This window comes from Macrotis lagotis, chromosome 1, assembly GCF_037893015.1.
Source record: "Macrotis lagotis isolate mMagLag1 chromosome 1, bilby.v1.9.chrom.fasta, whole genome shotgun sequence".
NCBI classification, from domain to species: domain Eukaryota; kingdom Metazoa; phylum Chordata; class Mammalia; order Peramelemorphia; family Peramelidae; genus Macrotis; species Macrotis lagotis.
In genome coordinates, this window is record NC_133658.1 from 900,157,697 (window position 1) to 900,173,915 (window position 16,219).

The 16,219-nt window shown below is 44.9% G+C and overlaps 1 protein-coding gene across 1 annotated transcript; it reads right to left on the reverse strand.

The window, feature by feature from the left end:
* Positions 1-12,194: 12,194 nt before the first annotated feature.
* UPK1A (uroplakin 1A) lies at positions 12,195-15,788 on the reverse strand. Its single transcript, XM_074218861.1, has 7 exons — positions 15,720-15,788; positions 14,896-15,096; positions 14,599-14,673; positions 14,093-14,200; positions 13,696-13,875; positions 12,862-12,945; positions 12,195-12,468 (listed from the first exon to the last, which is right to left on the reverse strand). Exons 1-7 carry the CDS (start codon positions 15,783-15,785, stop codon positions 12,424-12,426), a joined length of 759 nt encoding a protein of 252 aa, XP_074074962.1. The 5' UTR covers positions 15,786-15,788; the 3' UTR covers positions 12,195-12,423.
* Positions 15,789-16,219: the final 431 nt, after the last annotated feature.

Below are 16,219 nucleotides of genomic sequence, written 5' to 3' on the forward strand. Positions count from 1 at the left end.
CCCCTTGCCCAAACTCATCTCTGTTCCTGAGGCTACATTTCTCTCGAGTTTCAGGGATGGGGGCACAATGGCAGAAGAGAATTCCATACCTTGGGGACATTAGTGGGATGCCCTCGAGGACAGGTTGGTCTTCCTAGCACCTGGGCTGGGGATGGTGCTTCCTTGTAGTGAGGCTGGCTGGGGGGATAAGGGGCCCCCTCAGAGGTCCCCAGCCTCTTCCTCAACCGTTGGGGAGAGGTTTCTGACAGGGCCTCTCTCTGCTGCTGCAGTTCCAGCAAGAGCTTTTCCCTTTGGCGGGGCCACCTCTCATTTGGGCAGATAGATGCCCTTGACCCTGGCCAGTCCGCAAGGGGCTTTCCCAATTTCAACTCCTTTGCTCCATCTTTCCCTCCTCTTGCTTCTCCAGTCAGGTCTGCCTTTTCCTGATAATGTTTTGGTCCCTGATATTCCTCTTCAACCTCTTCTCCAAGAACCCCCCTGCACTCTACTTCAAGAGTCTCTACTCCCAAGGCCCCAGGCTGCCTTCTGGAGAGGACCCACCTCCCCAGGGCTCAGCTCCATAAGCAAAGTGACAAAGGTGGTTACCCCCTCTGGCAGACTCATGCCGGCCAACACCAAGCTGTAGTCTGGGCACTCCTGTGTCCCTTACATATCACAACATCACAAAGTCCTGGCCTTAAACTTCTGGTAGTACTAATCAACACCATGAGGACTGTACAACTGCCCAAAAGGCAAGGGCACTGCCCCCCAGCCAGGAAATGGATTCAGAGACTCCTGGGAGGGAAGGCACAGCTTGGCCTCCAGCCTGTAGAGGAAGCAAGGTCAAATGAGGGAGTTGTTGGACCAAAGCCCTGGGGTATGAGTAACCTGAAAAGAGGAAAACTTATTCTGTGATCTACCAAGAGAACTGACTCACCTGTCTGAAGGATGGAAGCCCAGATCTAACTGATCAGGCTTCAGGTCCAGGAGACACTGATCCTGGAGCTCTTTCTCTCGTGTCCAGATTGAGGAAAAGAATAGGAGATTTCAGAGGACTCCTAAACAGTGATTTTGAAAGAGATAGGGGCTTCATCAGGTCCTCCATGGGCCCAAAGTTTGCAGTCAATGGATGTTCCCCTGAGAAGTTGGACGGTCAGAAGATAGGTTTCAAGATTCAGAGAGAAAAATAGGATCAGGGATGATGTCAGGGCTTCAGTCCCTTACAAGGAAAGCCTTTGGGTTAGCTTCTCTTCCCTGGTACTGAGGATTTCCCATGGTGAACCAGGGAGAAAGTGAGCTATTCTCAAGGAGGCATGAGAAGAAGGGTGAGAGTGGAAGGCTAAGAAGACCTGAATCAGGGAAAAGACTGAAGGGGTTTTCAGTAAAGGCAAAAGAGGAACTTGCAGGGGTAAAGGCTATTATTTCCCAGGTAAGGGAAAGGCTGGGAAAAATGAAACGATTCATTGCTTCAATGTCTTTAGTATTTCAAGAGAAAAACTGGAGAATAAGGAAACATGGTTCTCTGTCATGTCTTGCAAAAAGAAAACCATGAACAGAACATTTTTCAGAGACAGAATGGTTTTCATGGAAAGGGGCTTAGAGATAGTGGATATCATGCAAAGGATATAGAGCCATAAAGGTTAAGAAGTAGGGATATAATGTGGGGTGGGAAAGAAAGCCTGAGCAAGGGAAAGCAGACCAGTTACTAGTTGTAGACCCTTTAGGCCTCAATTTCCATTAGCTTCACCCACCTCCCTTGGGTTCCACCTTATTGGATGCTCCAGACTACTATCTTCCCTTTAAGACAGTAGAGTTTCAACCCCCCCCCCCCATATGTTCTACCAACCTGAGCAACATGCCCTCAATTTTCTGTTCTAGGATCACCTACTTTGTGACCTCAAGCCCTTTTTAGGGCTGATAGCTGATTTGTAACCGACTTGGGTTGGAAAGATGGAAGTTGTTTATGCCTCCTGATCCTGGAGGGGAAGGGACATAGAGTCAAAGGAGTGGAAATAAAGCAAATATAAAATAGTCTCATCCCTCACATTGAATCATACTATGTTATTTCTGATTAGAATTTACCTAATGGGAATGTTCCCCATTACCCCAAGACCATTATGGTCAGTTGGTGGAGCAAAGTGTTGGTCAGGTGGTGTGACATAAAATAGTGACCAAGTTCTGGAAGGGGAAGCCCCAGGGTAGACTGGAAATGTCAGTGACCAAGAGACTTTCTTTCTCTTGGCAAGTTTTACTTCTTTTAAATAAAAGTTCAGGGTTTCTTTTGCTTTCTACTCAAGAAGAGAGATACTCAGGAGATTTCCCCCTCTTCTCCCATTTTTGTACTCTGATATAGGATAAAAAAGACTGAGAAACTCAAATATTCTTATTCTTTCACATCCTACTCCTTAAAAACCCCTCAGCCCCTAGGTTCCATCCTAGGACCTAAAATTCCTGTCCAGCCCACATTCTTTTGCCAGTTCCTTTTTTCCTATTACACAGATGTGGACAAGAATGGCTTTAAGAGTAATTACACACACCTCTAGTCAGTCTCTTTTTTCAAGTTTTTCCTTCCTTTCAAGAAAGTTTGGTTTGTCTTCTAGTTCTCATGATTAAATGAGAGTGTGCCACTGGAAGAGAAAGACTGGGGAAGGGGCAGGTGGAGTGAGGAGAGAAAAGTAGTGGCTGTGAGTCATCTGGGGGTAATGTGAGTCAGAATGAAAAGGAAAATGCAAATAGGCTATCTGTACTCATTTGAACTTCAAAGATTTTCCGTAACTGCTTTTGATTCTTTATGTCCCCACACTCATGGACTCAGTCAAGAGACCCATATAAAGGGACACTCATAGAACCTTAAAAATAAGGACCAACAATCCTGTATGCAGAGACTTCTTTGCACACAAAAATAGAACCATCTGTTAATACGGGAAGATAGAAATCAAGAAAGGGAAGAGGACTGGGGAGATGATGTCATTATATAGGGGGGTTAGGATGTGATCACTGCACTCTGACCTGTATCATGTGGCAGTGACTCAGATCCTTTGGTGGTTTGCCCTTTGATGAGCTATAGGGTTTAGGGGTTGTCCCTAAAGGAAAGAAACCCCTACAAATCCAACCTAGAGGGGGGGAAGAATGATCACCCTGAGATCCTAGGATGCTGACACAGGGTAAAACCACAGCAGGAGGGGTCTAATGAATTAAGACGTCAGGAAACAGGGAATCTCACGGGTAAAGACCCACATCCCACTGGATCAGGGGCAGAACAGGGTCTCAATACCTTAATTCAATAAGCATTACTCAGTGCCTAGTATACTCATTTTGTTCTTACCATCACCTTCCTGCCCAGTTAAATGCCAGGTCTTTGACACTGGCACACTAATCATGACATGTATCAACAGAACCATAAGAGAAGAAATGCTTGTTGAATTGAAGCAAAGTGGGGCCAGAACTAAGGAAGGAGATGAGGGTTGAATCTTGGGGAGTCCTGGGGAGAGAGAGAGGATGACTGGACCCACACATGCTGATGATGGCACTGAGAGTAGAACTAGAGAAGGACCCAAGCTGAACCTTGGAGCACTACCGAATGCCCCTGAAAAAGATCAGAGAAATAGGGAGAATGCCAGAAGGAGCCATGAAAAAAACCTAGGGAACAGAGAGGATCCTGGAGGAGGAGGAGGAAGAGGAGGAGTTGATAAATAGGGTTACATGCAAAGGTCAAGCAGGACAAAGATTGAGAAAAGGGGTTTGCATTTAGCAACTGAGATGTTGGTTCATTTCCTTGGAAGAAGCCATTTCAGTCAAGCCCTAAGATGGGCTGTTACAACAGTCCAGGCAAGAAATGATGAGAGCATGAACTAAGGTGGTAGACCTCAGAGGAACTTTTGAGAGATGTGAAGAAAAAAAATAAAAAATATGGCAATGGATTGGACATGTGAGTTAAGAGTGAGAAGCAGAGACGTACTGAAGTTTTGACCTGGGTGACTTGGAATGATGTTTTTTGTCCTTCATTCTCAAAAAAGACCATGACATCAAGGAGGTGACAAACAAATTAATTGGATTTGAATGGGGGGGGGGGGGCTGTGCTAATTCCCCAGTCCCACTTTGTCCTCTAGAGTATCTGGCTCCAGTGGCTGGATATAAATCAGGACAACTGGAGATGACCCTGGATGCGAGGCAGTCAGGATTAAATGACTTGCCCAAGGTCACAGCCAGTAGGTGTCAAGTGTCTGAGGCTGGATTCAAATGCCCACCTGACTCCAGGGCAGGTGCTCTATCCCCTGTGCCACCAAGCAGCCCCAACAATAATGGAGCATTGGGAGAGGAGTGGATTTAGAGAAAAATTCCAGCTCTGTCTTGAATCTATTACATTACATTGAAGATGCTACAATTCATAAGGTCCAAGGGGAATTGGTGACATGGCTAAGGAGAGAGATTATGGCTAGTTATATAGAACTGGGCTCCTCTGTACTCCCGTGAGCTTGGAGGACCCACGCTGTCAGCACATCTTGGATAAATAGGGGAACAAGCCTTTTGCTCTGGAACTCACTTGCTTGGGAGTTGGTCTTCCCAGCTCCATCCACCAGTAACCCATCGAGGTCCTTCTGGGCTCAGTGGGCTAGGCTATGACTGGGGCAGGAAGCTGTGCTTTCGAAGGATGAGTGAGCTGCTAGTTTTCTCTGAAAGCTCTCACTTCCCCCACATTCTTCAATATCCAGCCCCTGCCACTATCTTCCTAGAGAGGAAACTGGACAATCAGAGCTTATGAGAACTTCATCCAGCTACATGGGGAAGAGGAGGTCAGTACGGTAAGATACTAAGCAAGGCAAAAGGGCACTGCAAGTGGTGGAGGTAGTAAACAGGAAGGTGCCCAAGCAAACCTGAAGTACATATTCTGTCGAGGTTATCTGATCCCCTGATAGCAGACCTGTAGGAAGCCAGACTTCAGAGAACCCAGTCACTGTCATCCCTTTTGAGCACAATCTGATTTAATTCTGTCCTACCTAAGTTCCCTCCTGAGCTCCAGTCTCTCATTGCCAGCTGCCTGGGGAGCACCTCCAGCTGGGTATCCCATAGGCACCTCAAACTCACCATATGTAAAACAGAATTCATTCTCTCCACCTTCCCCTAGCCCCCAAACCCTATTCTTCTGGACTTTCCCATTACCATTAAGGGCACCGCTATGCTCCTGATTGTCCAGGCCTTGACTCCTCATTCTCATTCAACTCACCTATCTCATCCTTTGCCAACCTTGTCATTTCAACCTTTACAACTTTTCTCCCATACAAATCCTTCTTCCCATTCATAGCCACCCCTATAGTTCAGGCTCTTAACTGGACTACTGCATTAGCTTTCTAACTGGTCTCCTTGCCTCAAGTCTTTCTCCATTCCAATCAATCTTCAACTCAGTGTCAATATGATTTTTTTTCTAAATTAAGAGTTCTTAATATTTTTTACTTCAAGTATTCTTTAGCAATCTGGTAAATCCAGAATAATGTTTTTTTAAAAATGCATAAAGTACAATGGACCGAAGAACTAGTTGTATTGACATAATTTTCAAAATATATTAAAAAAAAACTAAAACAGTAAGTCAGAGAACCAAATTAAGTATCCTTGTTTTCAGTCATAGGCCTGACTATAAAACCCCCTCAATGAATTTCAGAGACTAATTAATAAAGATCAAATAGAAAATGTTCTTTTTGTCATTTAAAGTACACCATAATCTGGCATTTTCCAGCTGTATTTTTTTTTACACTTTCCTTCACACACTTTAAGATCCAGTTAAACTGGGTTATTTTCAGTCTCTTAAACTGGACAGATTGCTATGTCTTTGAATATTCACTAACTATAACTATTCCCTATGACCAGAATGATCTGTTCTCTCACATCATGACTCAGTTTCCTTGGTTTCCTTCAAGATTGGTTCAAGTTTCACCTTCTACAGGAGGTCTTTCCTTGTTCCAACACAATTGCCTCCCCTCCTCCCAAATACTAGAGTCTTCTCAGATTACCTTCTATCTCCCCTGTATATAACTTCTATGAACCTATTTATGTACAGGTTGTCATCTCTATTAGAATGACATTCCTTAAAAGACAGATCTGATTTTGCCTTTCTTTTTATCCCTAATCCATAGCAAAGGTACCTGTGCTAAAGTCCCACCTTCTACAAAAAACTTTTCTTAATTCTTAATCTTTCCCTCTGAGACCACCATCAATTTAGCCTGTATATATATTTTGTTTGTTCCATTACACTGTGGGTCCCTTGAGATCAGGGACTAAAAGATTTTTCCCCTTTCTTTTCACCCTCAGTACTTAACAAAGAAGGTCCTCAAGAAATGCTAGTTGACTGAATAACTTAATAAAAGCTTATGATTGGTAATTTGTGAAACAAAGATTCTTCAGGTAAGAAAAAAGGTTCACCACAAATATTATTTAAATAGTGAACGACTTAGACCAAGGTTGTCTAAAGTTACTTTTAAAAGTTTTTATTGAAACAATAGACAATATATTTTGATTTGCCATTTTATTCAGAGCTCTGCAGTAGCTTAGCTTCATTTACTAAAGCATTTAGTAAAGCATTTTGGACAGCCCCGACTTAGGCCATGCAAAATAGGATTGAGTTTACAAAACTTCAATTTACATGTATCTTTTCTCAAGAACACATCTCTTTTGCAAAATAATGGCTACTTTTAGATGTTTCAGAGAATAAAATGTGCCATAAAATTCCCCTAAGAGTAATAATAATAATAAACTGTATTTTAAATGGAATTCCTGACGTCTGACTCTTATGCTGATCCAAAGTATGCCAGAGAAAGGATAAACTACTTCCTTTCTTTAAATGGCATCACAATAACTAGAAAACATATACCTGGTCACAACAGGTGAGATGGGCCTGGGATACAGATATACCTAGAGGTTCAGATATGGCCATAATAAAGCCTTCTGGTAATAATTCCAAGGGAAATATTTTGGGGGAAATTATTTTTAAAAAAAGAAAAAGCAACACCAGTTCTCAAACTATACTACAAGTAGAAATCATCAAAACATTTGGTTTTGGTTAAAAAACTGAAAGTTAAATAATTAAAAAAGATTAAGTATACAACATAACAGATCCAAATAAACCTAGTAGCCTGGACCCCAACTTCAAAGATGAGGAATCACCATTTGGTAAAAACTTATGAAAACTGAAAAGCAATTTGGAACAAATTGTATATAGACTAATATACACTCTATACTGAGATAAACTAAAAGTGGATATATTACTTATATAGAAAATATATTAATAAATTAGAGGAGAAATGAATAGTTTAGTTTTTAGATGTATAGAGAGGGGAAGAGTTCATAACCAAAGGGCTACAGAGAATCACTGAAAACAAAGTAGACAGTTTTAATTACACAAAATTAAAGTTTTTGCACAAAGAGATCAAGTGCAACTATAATTAGAAGGAAAGCAGTTAACTGGGGGAGGAAATTTTCAGAGATTCTCTGAAAAAAGTCTAATTTCAAAGATAGATAAGGAATTGATTCAACTGTATAAGAACAGTCATTTCCAAATTGATCCCTGGTGAAAAGCTATGAATAGGTTATTTTCAAAGAGGAAAAGCTTTCAACAACTATATGAAAAACATCCCCCAAATCAATAATATAGAAATTGCAAATCAAAGCAACTAAGGCTTTACTGCATTTCCAACAGATTGATAAAGATGAGAGGAAAAGAAAGAGAAAAATAAGGAAACCGACAAATGTTCAAAGAGAAAATATGCAAATTATTACATCACTGGTGACTGTGAACTGATCTATCCATTCTGGAAGTGTTACTATCACTAGGCCTAAAACCTCAGAGATAAAAGAGGAAAAAAAAAATCTATAAATTCAAAAATATTTCTAGCAGCAAAGGACAGGAAACTAAAAGGCTGACCATTTATTGGGGAATGGATGAACAAACTATGATATATAAATACAATGAAATGCTATTGTGCCAAAAAAAAAATGGCCAGAGGTATGGTTTAAAAAAAAAAATCTGGGAAGTGAGCAGAATCAAGAAGACAATTTTTATACTTACACATGCACACACAAACATAAAGAAAAATAACTTTGAAAGACTTAACAATGATCATGTAATAACCATCCCCACTGTCAAGAGTACCAATGAAGCATGAAGCATCATGATGGACCCAAGATTCAGAGTATGAACTATATTATTGTATAAGATCAATGTGGGGGTTTGTTTTGCTTGACTAGGTACACTTGTTTTTGTGGTTGTTCAATTGTGTCCGATTTTTCATGACCCCATTTGGGGTTTTCTTGGGAAAAATACTGGAGGGGTTTACCATTTCCTTTCTCCAGCTCATTTTACAGATTAAGGATTTAGGCAAAAAGAGATGTGATTTATGTAGGGTCACAAAGTAAGTTTCTGAGGTTTCCTGACTATAGACCTGCCACACTATTTACCGCCACCTAGGTGCTCCTTATTAAGCATCACCTTTCCTTCTTTCTACCAGGGATCCTTGATACATTGGCTGCCACCTCCATTCCCACAGAGCTTTTGCTAGAGAATTTGGGGGAGCATGGGATTCCCACACGCCATTGCACTGCATTTCATAGCCTACCAGCTAGGGGCAGTACAACAAAGATAAATTTGTGGTTTTTATATCATTAAGAGGCCTGAAGGAATCTGATCCTATTTGGGTTTGACACTACTGATATAGATGTTTCCTGAACTTTGACTTGAATGAAGTGAGATTCTATGGGGCAGAGGAGAGGAAGGAATGTATTCCAGGAATATAAGGGATGCTGGTAAAAAGAGAGAAGACTGGGGATGAAGAATCACGGGTGAGAAATAAAGAGGTCAGTTTAGTTAGATTGCATGGTACAGGAAGGGAAGTAACGGACAACGAGACCAGGAAGAGAAGCTGGGTCCAGGTTGTGTAGAACTTTCTTTTTTTTATTGATCAGAACTATTTTACTCCTTAAAGTAGATCCTCTAACACGCCATTCTGACTTTGTTGTTTTATTTTAACTTACTTTGTCTACTTTAAAGCAACAAAGCGCTATCATTGAAACAATTTTCCTCGGACTTTTCGCGGCTTCAGGTTGCTCTGTTCTTCATCAGCTGTAAAGGCCCAGTCAAAATGAGAAATCAGTAACAATCCCAGTTACCGCTTCGCCGGGCCCAGAATTTGGCACAATTGAAAACATGTTGCTGCATAAATGAAAAATCCGTGAAACGAGTTAGTCTTAATGAAGCTTGTAACAGTTGATGGAAAGCTACAGAGAACGATTCGTGTCGTATCCGAGGCAGTAAGCGGGCATCCGAGTTTCCCGGGGGGCGTGAGGCAGATGTGGGCGCTGAGCTGCGGGCCGCGGCGGGCACTGCCCCCGCCCCCCGCGAGGCTCTGGGTCTCCCCGGGCCTCAGGGCCCCCCGAGGCGCGCCTCCCGCGCCCCTCCACACACGCCTTCTGGCAGGGAAGGAAGAAGCTTCGGGACCCGGCGGGGCGAGCCTGGCCTCCGCTCGGGGTGTGGCCGCGGCGCCGCCGCCCTCCCTCCGCGCCCCCGTAACGGCCCCCGGCCGCTGGCCACTTCCCGCCTTTTCTCACCAGCGCGCACGCGCACTCGGCGGCTGATAGGCCGGAGGGGGAGGGGAGTCTGTGTCTTCCCGAGCTCGGTCGGAAACTGCCCGGAGAGTCCTGACGTCACCCGAAACGCTCTCCCGAGATAGGTCGGCTGTGCCCTGGGCTGGGGGACGTGTGCGCCCCGCCCCCCAGATCCCAGAGAAGGGAATAGGGAGGGAACAGAGGCTCCTTTCCCGCCGACATGAGCGGGCTCCTCTGGGATTGGCTGAGGAGCTGGCACCTCAGGCCACGTGAGGGATGGGAGGCGGGGAAAGAGGTGCGAGGAGAGGTGGCTGATTGGCTGCAGGACTTGCATCTCCCATGCCTATTGGTCCAAGTTGGCCGAAGGGGAGGCGGGGATTCCGTTCGGCTAGGGGAGCGCCGGCTCCTTCCCCGGGGGTGCTGCGTGCCCCCGGACCCCTACTCCTTCCGGGGGAGCGGAGGGGCGGAAGCAGGCAGGCCAGGGCCACCCAGAGGTGGGCAGAAGAGGGAGCGGAGGGCCTGGGATCCTCGACCTGCACCTGGACCGGGTCTCAGAACCCACCCAGGTGGCCCCTCCCAGGTGGCTGACAGGTGGGGAAACTGAGGCCCGGAAAGGTTCGAGGCTTGCATCAAAGGTGGGACTTGAACCCAGGGTTCTGGTGGGCAATCATCTGCTGTGCCTAGTCTCCGTAGTGCCAAGGGCTCCCGCTCCCGTGACTGCATCTACTGAGTGCCCTAGAGACCCCAGGCTTCCGATCGGAGGAGAATGAAAGGCAAAGCTCTGCTGGCCCCAGGACCCTGAGACCCCTGGGACCCCAGAGGCCCCCAAGACTCCCCAGGACCACCAGGACCCCGGGGCATTCCTCCCTTCTTCGGAGACCAGGGGTCCATACCTGTGTCCCCTCTGGCCTGACTGGCACCCCCTCCTGCCTCTGTGACCCACACTGCTCCATAAGGCTGCCATCAGTGAGCAGCACCTTGAGCCCGCAGGAGAGGCTCCAGGGCCAAGGAGAGCCCAGCTTTGATTTGGGAAAGCAGAGCGAAGGCCCCCCCACCCAAAGTCTTCTCAGTGACACTCCTGAATCCCTGACTTGTTACTCTGATTATTCCAACTCTGACTGGTCAAGGCCTGTCTGATGCAGTGGGAAAAACACCACTCCTATTGATGAGCTGTGTGCACTGTGGCAGCACCCCCCCCCCAGCTGTAAAATGGGTCTATTAGAAGGGCACTACCTATGGGGCAGGGTTGTTTTTAGGTGAGTCAAAGGGGCACATGGTTAGGAAAACCCTGGAGAGAGGGTCCCACCAGTGACTGAATATATTGAGCCCCCTACCAACTAACCTGAATTAAAAAAAAAATCAGGCTCCTGCAGAGTCATTTAACCAACCAATTCAATTCTAATTATTACTGAGATATGAGACTAATCATGATTCTGAGATGACGGTGTCCAGAAGTATATCTCACTTGGTAAAGATGATCCACCAAAGAATCATCTGGTTACCTACTCTGCGTTAATTCCTATAGCTCCCACCTTCTGTGGAGGGGTGATTCTGTGCTTATTCCAGAAAACAGGGAGGTCTTATTAGGACTCCTCCTTCAGGACCCCCTTTCCCCACTGCATAAGGTCTGAGCAACAGTCTCCCATACTCACCTCTACCACACCACACACAAGCACATACACAGGCACACCCACACCCACACCCACACACCATACATGTAGATATCACACATAACATACATGCACACATCACACATATGCACACACACCACACACACATACACACCACACATGCTACTCACATGCCACATGAGGCAGCTAGGCAGTGAAGTGTATAGAACACTAACCTTGGAATCAGGAGGACAGGACTTCAAATGCAGCCTCAGACACTTGCCACTTCCTAGCTGTGTGGGCAAATCATTTACCCTGATTGCTTCGCATCCAGGTCATTTCCAATCATCCTGATTCATTTCTGGCCACTAGGACCCACATGGCTCTGGAGGAGAAAGTGACTTAGCACCCCCCCCCATCCAGTTCATATACTTTGTCTATCTTCTCCTTGACATCATAGTCTTCAAGGACAAAAACATCACATACCACACATATATATCACACACACACACACACACACACACACACACTTCTCATACCACAACACCACACCATACACATGCACACACCACATAGCACACATAACACACACACACACACACACACACACACACACACACACACACACACACGAGGATTCCTAGCTCTGACTGACTCTCTCCCCTTTTGCTCCATTCCCCTTTCACACTCATCTCACTTCATCTGTAGCAACAGTGGTCTCTCCTAATGGGATCAAGAAACAGGCAAACCAGTTTGGCCTGTTGAGGGGGGCTGGAAATGACCATCCTTGAACAAGATTTTGTTCAGCCCCACTCCTGGGTGTGAACCCAACCAAGAAGAGAATGTGGCTCAACAGGAGCCCAAGAAGGCAGTAGTGCCAAGGCATGAGGGCAAAGATGAAACTATTGCTCCCTTCCCCCTTGCCCTGGTCTGCCTTCTCTCTTCAGCCCCGAGAACCTTTCAGCCAGAACAAACCAACTCAAGATGAGAAAAAAAAAAACTTTTATTTGACTCAAAGTATGTGCGGGCAGATAAGGGGGCTCTGGAACTGTTAGCAGGAACTAGGGATCCTTGAGATGGAAGAAGAAAGGGAGCAAAATAGAATCAAGAAGCAGGAAGAGGGAAGGGTGAGCTAGTTTAGGGAAAAAAGGGAAGAAAAGTGGGGAAAGCAGATGCATAAGAGCATCCAAAGGGCCCTCAAAACCATCTGTGAGACAAGCAGGAGCTGTTTCTGGGGACAGGGGCCTCAGAGAATCGTGTAGAAGTACATGCCCAATAACATCACAGGGAGCTGAGAAAAGAGAAGGGAGACGGGAGTGAGGAGCATGCCCTTATATAATCATCCTCTTCTGTCCAGGCCCTTAGGCTGGGGTGGGGGGGAATTGTTCTGCCAAGGGCCTGGGTTAGTGTAAATGGGAAAACAGGATTAATACTAACTTCTCCAATTTCTTTTTTTTTTTTTTTTTTTTTTAGGTTTTGTTGCAAGGCAAATGGGGTTAAGTGGCTTGCCCAAGGCCACACAGCTAGGTAAGTATTAAGTGTCTGAGGCCAATTTGAACTCAGGTACTCCTGACTCCAGGGCCCTGCTCTACCCACTGCACCACCTAACCTCTCCAACTTCTCCAATTTCCTAAGCACCACCCCCTCCCAGCATCCTTCATTAAGGACTTTTGCCTTCTCTCACCGTCCACATGAGGATGGCAAATCCAAACCAAGAGATACCCCAGGTGTAGCTATCAATGGCATGACCTATATGTTCAAAGCAGCCCTGAAGGAGAAAGTGGAGGAGAGGTTGGGTTAAGAAACAACAGGGTGTAGTTATAGCAACTCCTTTTGTGATTGCTAAGAATTGAAAATCAAAGGAATATCCATCAATTGAGGAATGGTCAAACAAGCTGTGGAATATGATTGTATTGGAATATTATGGTGCTATAAGAAATGACAAGCAGGATGGTTTCAGAAAAACCTGGAAAGACTTACATGAACTGATGCAAAGTGAAGTGAATAGAACCAGGAGGACATTGTATAGAGTAACAGAAATATGGTTCTATGAAGAGCTAGTGAATGACTTTGCTATTCTCAACATTACATCCATCTAAGACAACCCCAAATGATTAATGATGAAGCAAACTATTCACCTCCCAGAGAAAACTAATATTGTTTGAATACATACCAAGGCATGCTATTTTTACCTTTCATTTTCTTTTACTGGAGTCTTCTTGTACAAAATAATAAAGCTAGAAATATTTTACATGATTACACATGTATGAGCTATATCTGATTGCTTACCATGTCAGGAGAGAGAAAGAAGAGAAGGGAGAGAGGAAATTTGGAATGCAAAACTTTTAAAAACAAATGTTAAAAATTATTTTAACATGTAACGGGAGAAAATTTTATTTTGTACACACACACATATATATATATATACATATATATGCATGAAAATATGTGTGTATTTATATATACATGTAATTGGGTGAAAAAACCAATAGTGAGGTGAAAGGCAGTCTGGTGGTACCTTGGTGAAAATGTAGTCTTGGTGGCCAAGCCGACATCCCTCCTCATTGAGAGGGTTAAAGTTGGCATCCCTTCGGCAACACAATGGGGGCCAAGGAAATTCAACTTCTGGGATGGCCTCTCGGAAGGCTGATGTAAAGTTCACCCAGTCCAGGGGCCCTGAGGTGCCACAGCATTGTTGCTGGAAATAGAGGCAGGAGAGATAGAGTCAAAAATGGCTTATAAGAGGCTTCTTTTAGCATAGAGCCCAGTAACTGGCTTCCTTGGCTCTGAGTTTCTTCCTTTAGCTTCAGCTATCTAAATATCTTTGGTTAACATTCCAGCTTCTAAATGCCCACATTACCCTCTATACATCCTGCCCAATTTATTGTCCTTTAGGAGCCCAAGAATATTCTCACCTCAATCATGACTCGGTCCCAGAAACGAGTCAATTCCTGGCCCTGGCCCGTAGGGGTGTTGTAGTATGTCAGCATCTGCTTAGTAATAAGTGATGGGTTTGACACCATCTGCAGGAAGGAGAAGGGAGTCAGAAGAGAAGATGGGTTCTTCCCTGGAACTAGGAGGGAGAAAGTACCTCAGGGAGATAATGCCAACCCCTTTCCCCACTCCTCGAACCCCTTCTCTTGGGGTTCCTAACACTTTGGATCCTGGATCCCTTAGGCAGTCTGATGAAGCCTACAGACTCATCCCCATCCTACATTTATGATATTAAATGCATAAAATAAAATCCATAGATTATCTTGGAAACCAGTTATATTGTAATAATTAAAACCTTTTGAAATTCAAGTTCACAGACTCTAGGCTAAGAATTGAATCCTTGTTCTGTCCCATACCTCCAAAATCTCCCTCCACAAGCATCCTCTGCCCCCTTTTCTCCCCCCTCCAATTCCCCCTGGGTGCTCACATAGTCTCTGTGGGTATATGATGTGATGCATGAAGCACATTCAAACACATAGACAATCAGCATTAATAACAGGTACTAGAGAGGGAAAAACATGGTCAAATAGAAATCTAAAGTTGTGGGGGCCAGGGTAGGGTGGTTTAGGATCTTGGTTGGATGACTGGGGCCTATAAAAGTGGCTAATTGGAATTGGATCAGGAAATTGTGGTTCACAGGGTTTGGGAGAGATGAGAACCCAGCTAAAGGCCACTTTTGCTGTCACCCACTTCCCTCCCCATCCCACCCCATCCCATCCCTGACCGTGAGAAGCATTCCTCGGCTGTGGCACAGCACTGCTCCTATACCAAAGCTGGCAACCACGAAGAAGGAGAAACCGCTGAAAATAGCAATCCAGGCCCCTGCGAAGACGTCATCCTTGCCAGAGACCCCAAGCAGAGGGTAGACCCGGTACTGATCTGCTGTCACCCAAACTGTCTCTGCAAACAGCGCCAGCCCCGACAGCTGAACCAAAGGACCAGTCAAGGTGGGGCACACACAGTCGACCTCTTTTAGTGCCCTTCAGCCCATTTTCAAACATCTTTCATCCAACCCCTTGTAGCCCCCTACATCCATCAACTTCAACCAATTCAACAAGAATTATTGACTGCAAATCTTACAGCTCCACGATATCCCCTAATCTTCCCTAATTTCCACTATAATGTTTTTGATATGTTCAGATCCTTTTTTTTGATATGTTCAGACCCAGACCTCATTCTCTTCTATATGGTTATCATCCTATATTATTAGCATGTAAAGGAATCAAATGTGTCTTTTTTTCTCTCAACTAATCCTGCTTCCCATTTATATTAACTCAAATCCCTTGATAAGGATTTCAGCATGTCCAAATGAGGGATCTGGGTAGATATGTCTAGGGCAGAAGGTTGATGTATAATTTCCTCCAAACCCAGTCTCTTACTTCTTACTTTTGTAACATACCCCACTAATCCCCATGCCCTAGAATTTCCTCTTCTCTTCCCCATACTCCTGTGGCAAGCTATGCCTTCAACTTTCTGATCAAGCCCCAATCCTAACCCCTGGGAGAAGACCCTGGCGGGGGGGGGGTAAAGGGGACAGGGATATGTTACCAGGATGATGATGTTTCCAAGGACCAGTAAGCCCACCACTGCTGGGGATCCTTTCTCTGCTGCCATGATCCTCTGCAACACAAGTGGAATTCTAGGGACTCCCAATTTCTATTTTGCTATTCATCTTTTCCCTTGTAACAGTCTCCCCAGTCCTTCCAATGCAGCTATATATCTCCACAAACCCAGAACCCAGATATTTATTCTGCTTCCCTCTGTCCTGGTTCCCTGCTCCTACCTGTTTTTCGGTCCTGGTGATTGTCAGTCTTTGCTGGGCCCCTAAGGCAACCTTTTATATCACCAGAGGAGTATGTATGTATGTGTGACCACACCCTGAATTCCCTTTCCTTTGGACAGATTGGGGCAGAGTGCAACACATCTCTGAGCTTTCTCAGGCATTTGAAGAAACTGAAATTCCTGGTATATGTAAGACAATGGGCACAGGTGAGGGATGGGCAGTTAATTGGAAAAGGGGGCTGAGGGGACTAGAGTTGGAGAGAAGA

Bases quoted from the DNA above. Each gene is read 5' to 3' on its own strand.
- UPK1A (XM_074218861.1), bottom strand. From the start codon at position 15,785: ATGGCAGCAGAGAAAGGATCCCCAGCAGTGGTGGGCTTACTGGTCCTT. The intron at 14,201-14,598 runs GTGAGCACCCAG...TCCTTCCTGCAG, and splicing joins CATATACCCACAGAGACTAT to ATGGTGTCAAACCCATCACT. The intron at 13,876-14,092 runs GTGAGAATATTC...CTCTATTTCCAG, and splicing joins GGGACCGAGTCATGATTGAG to CAACAATGCTGTGGCACCTC.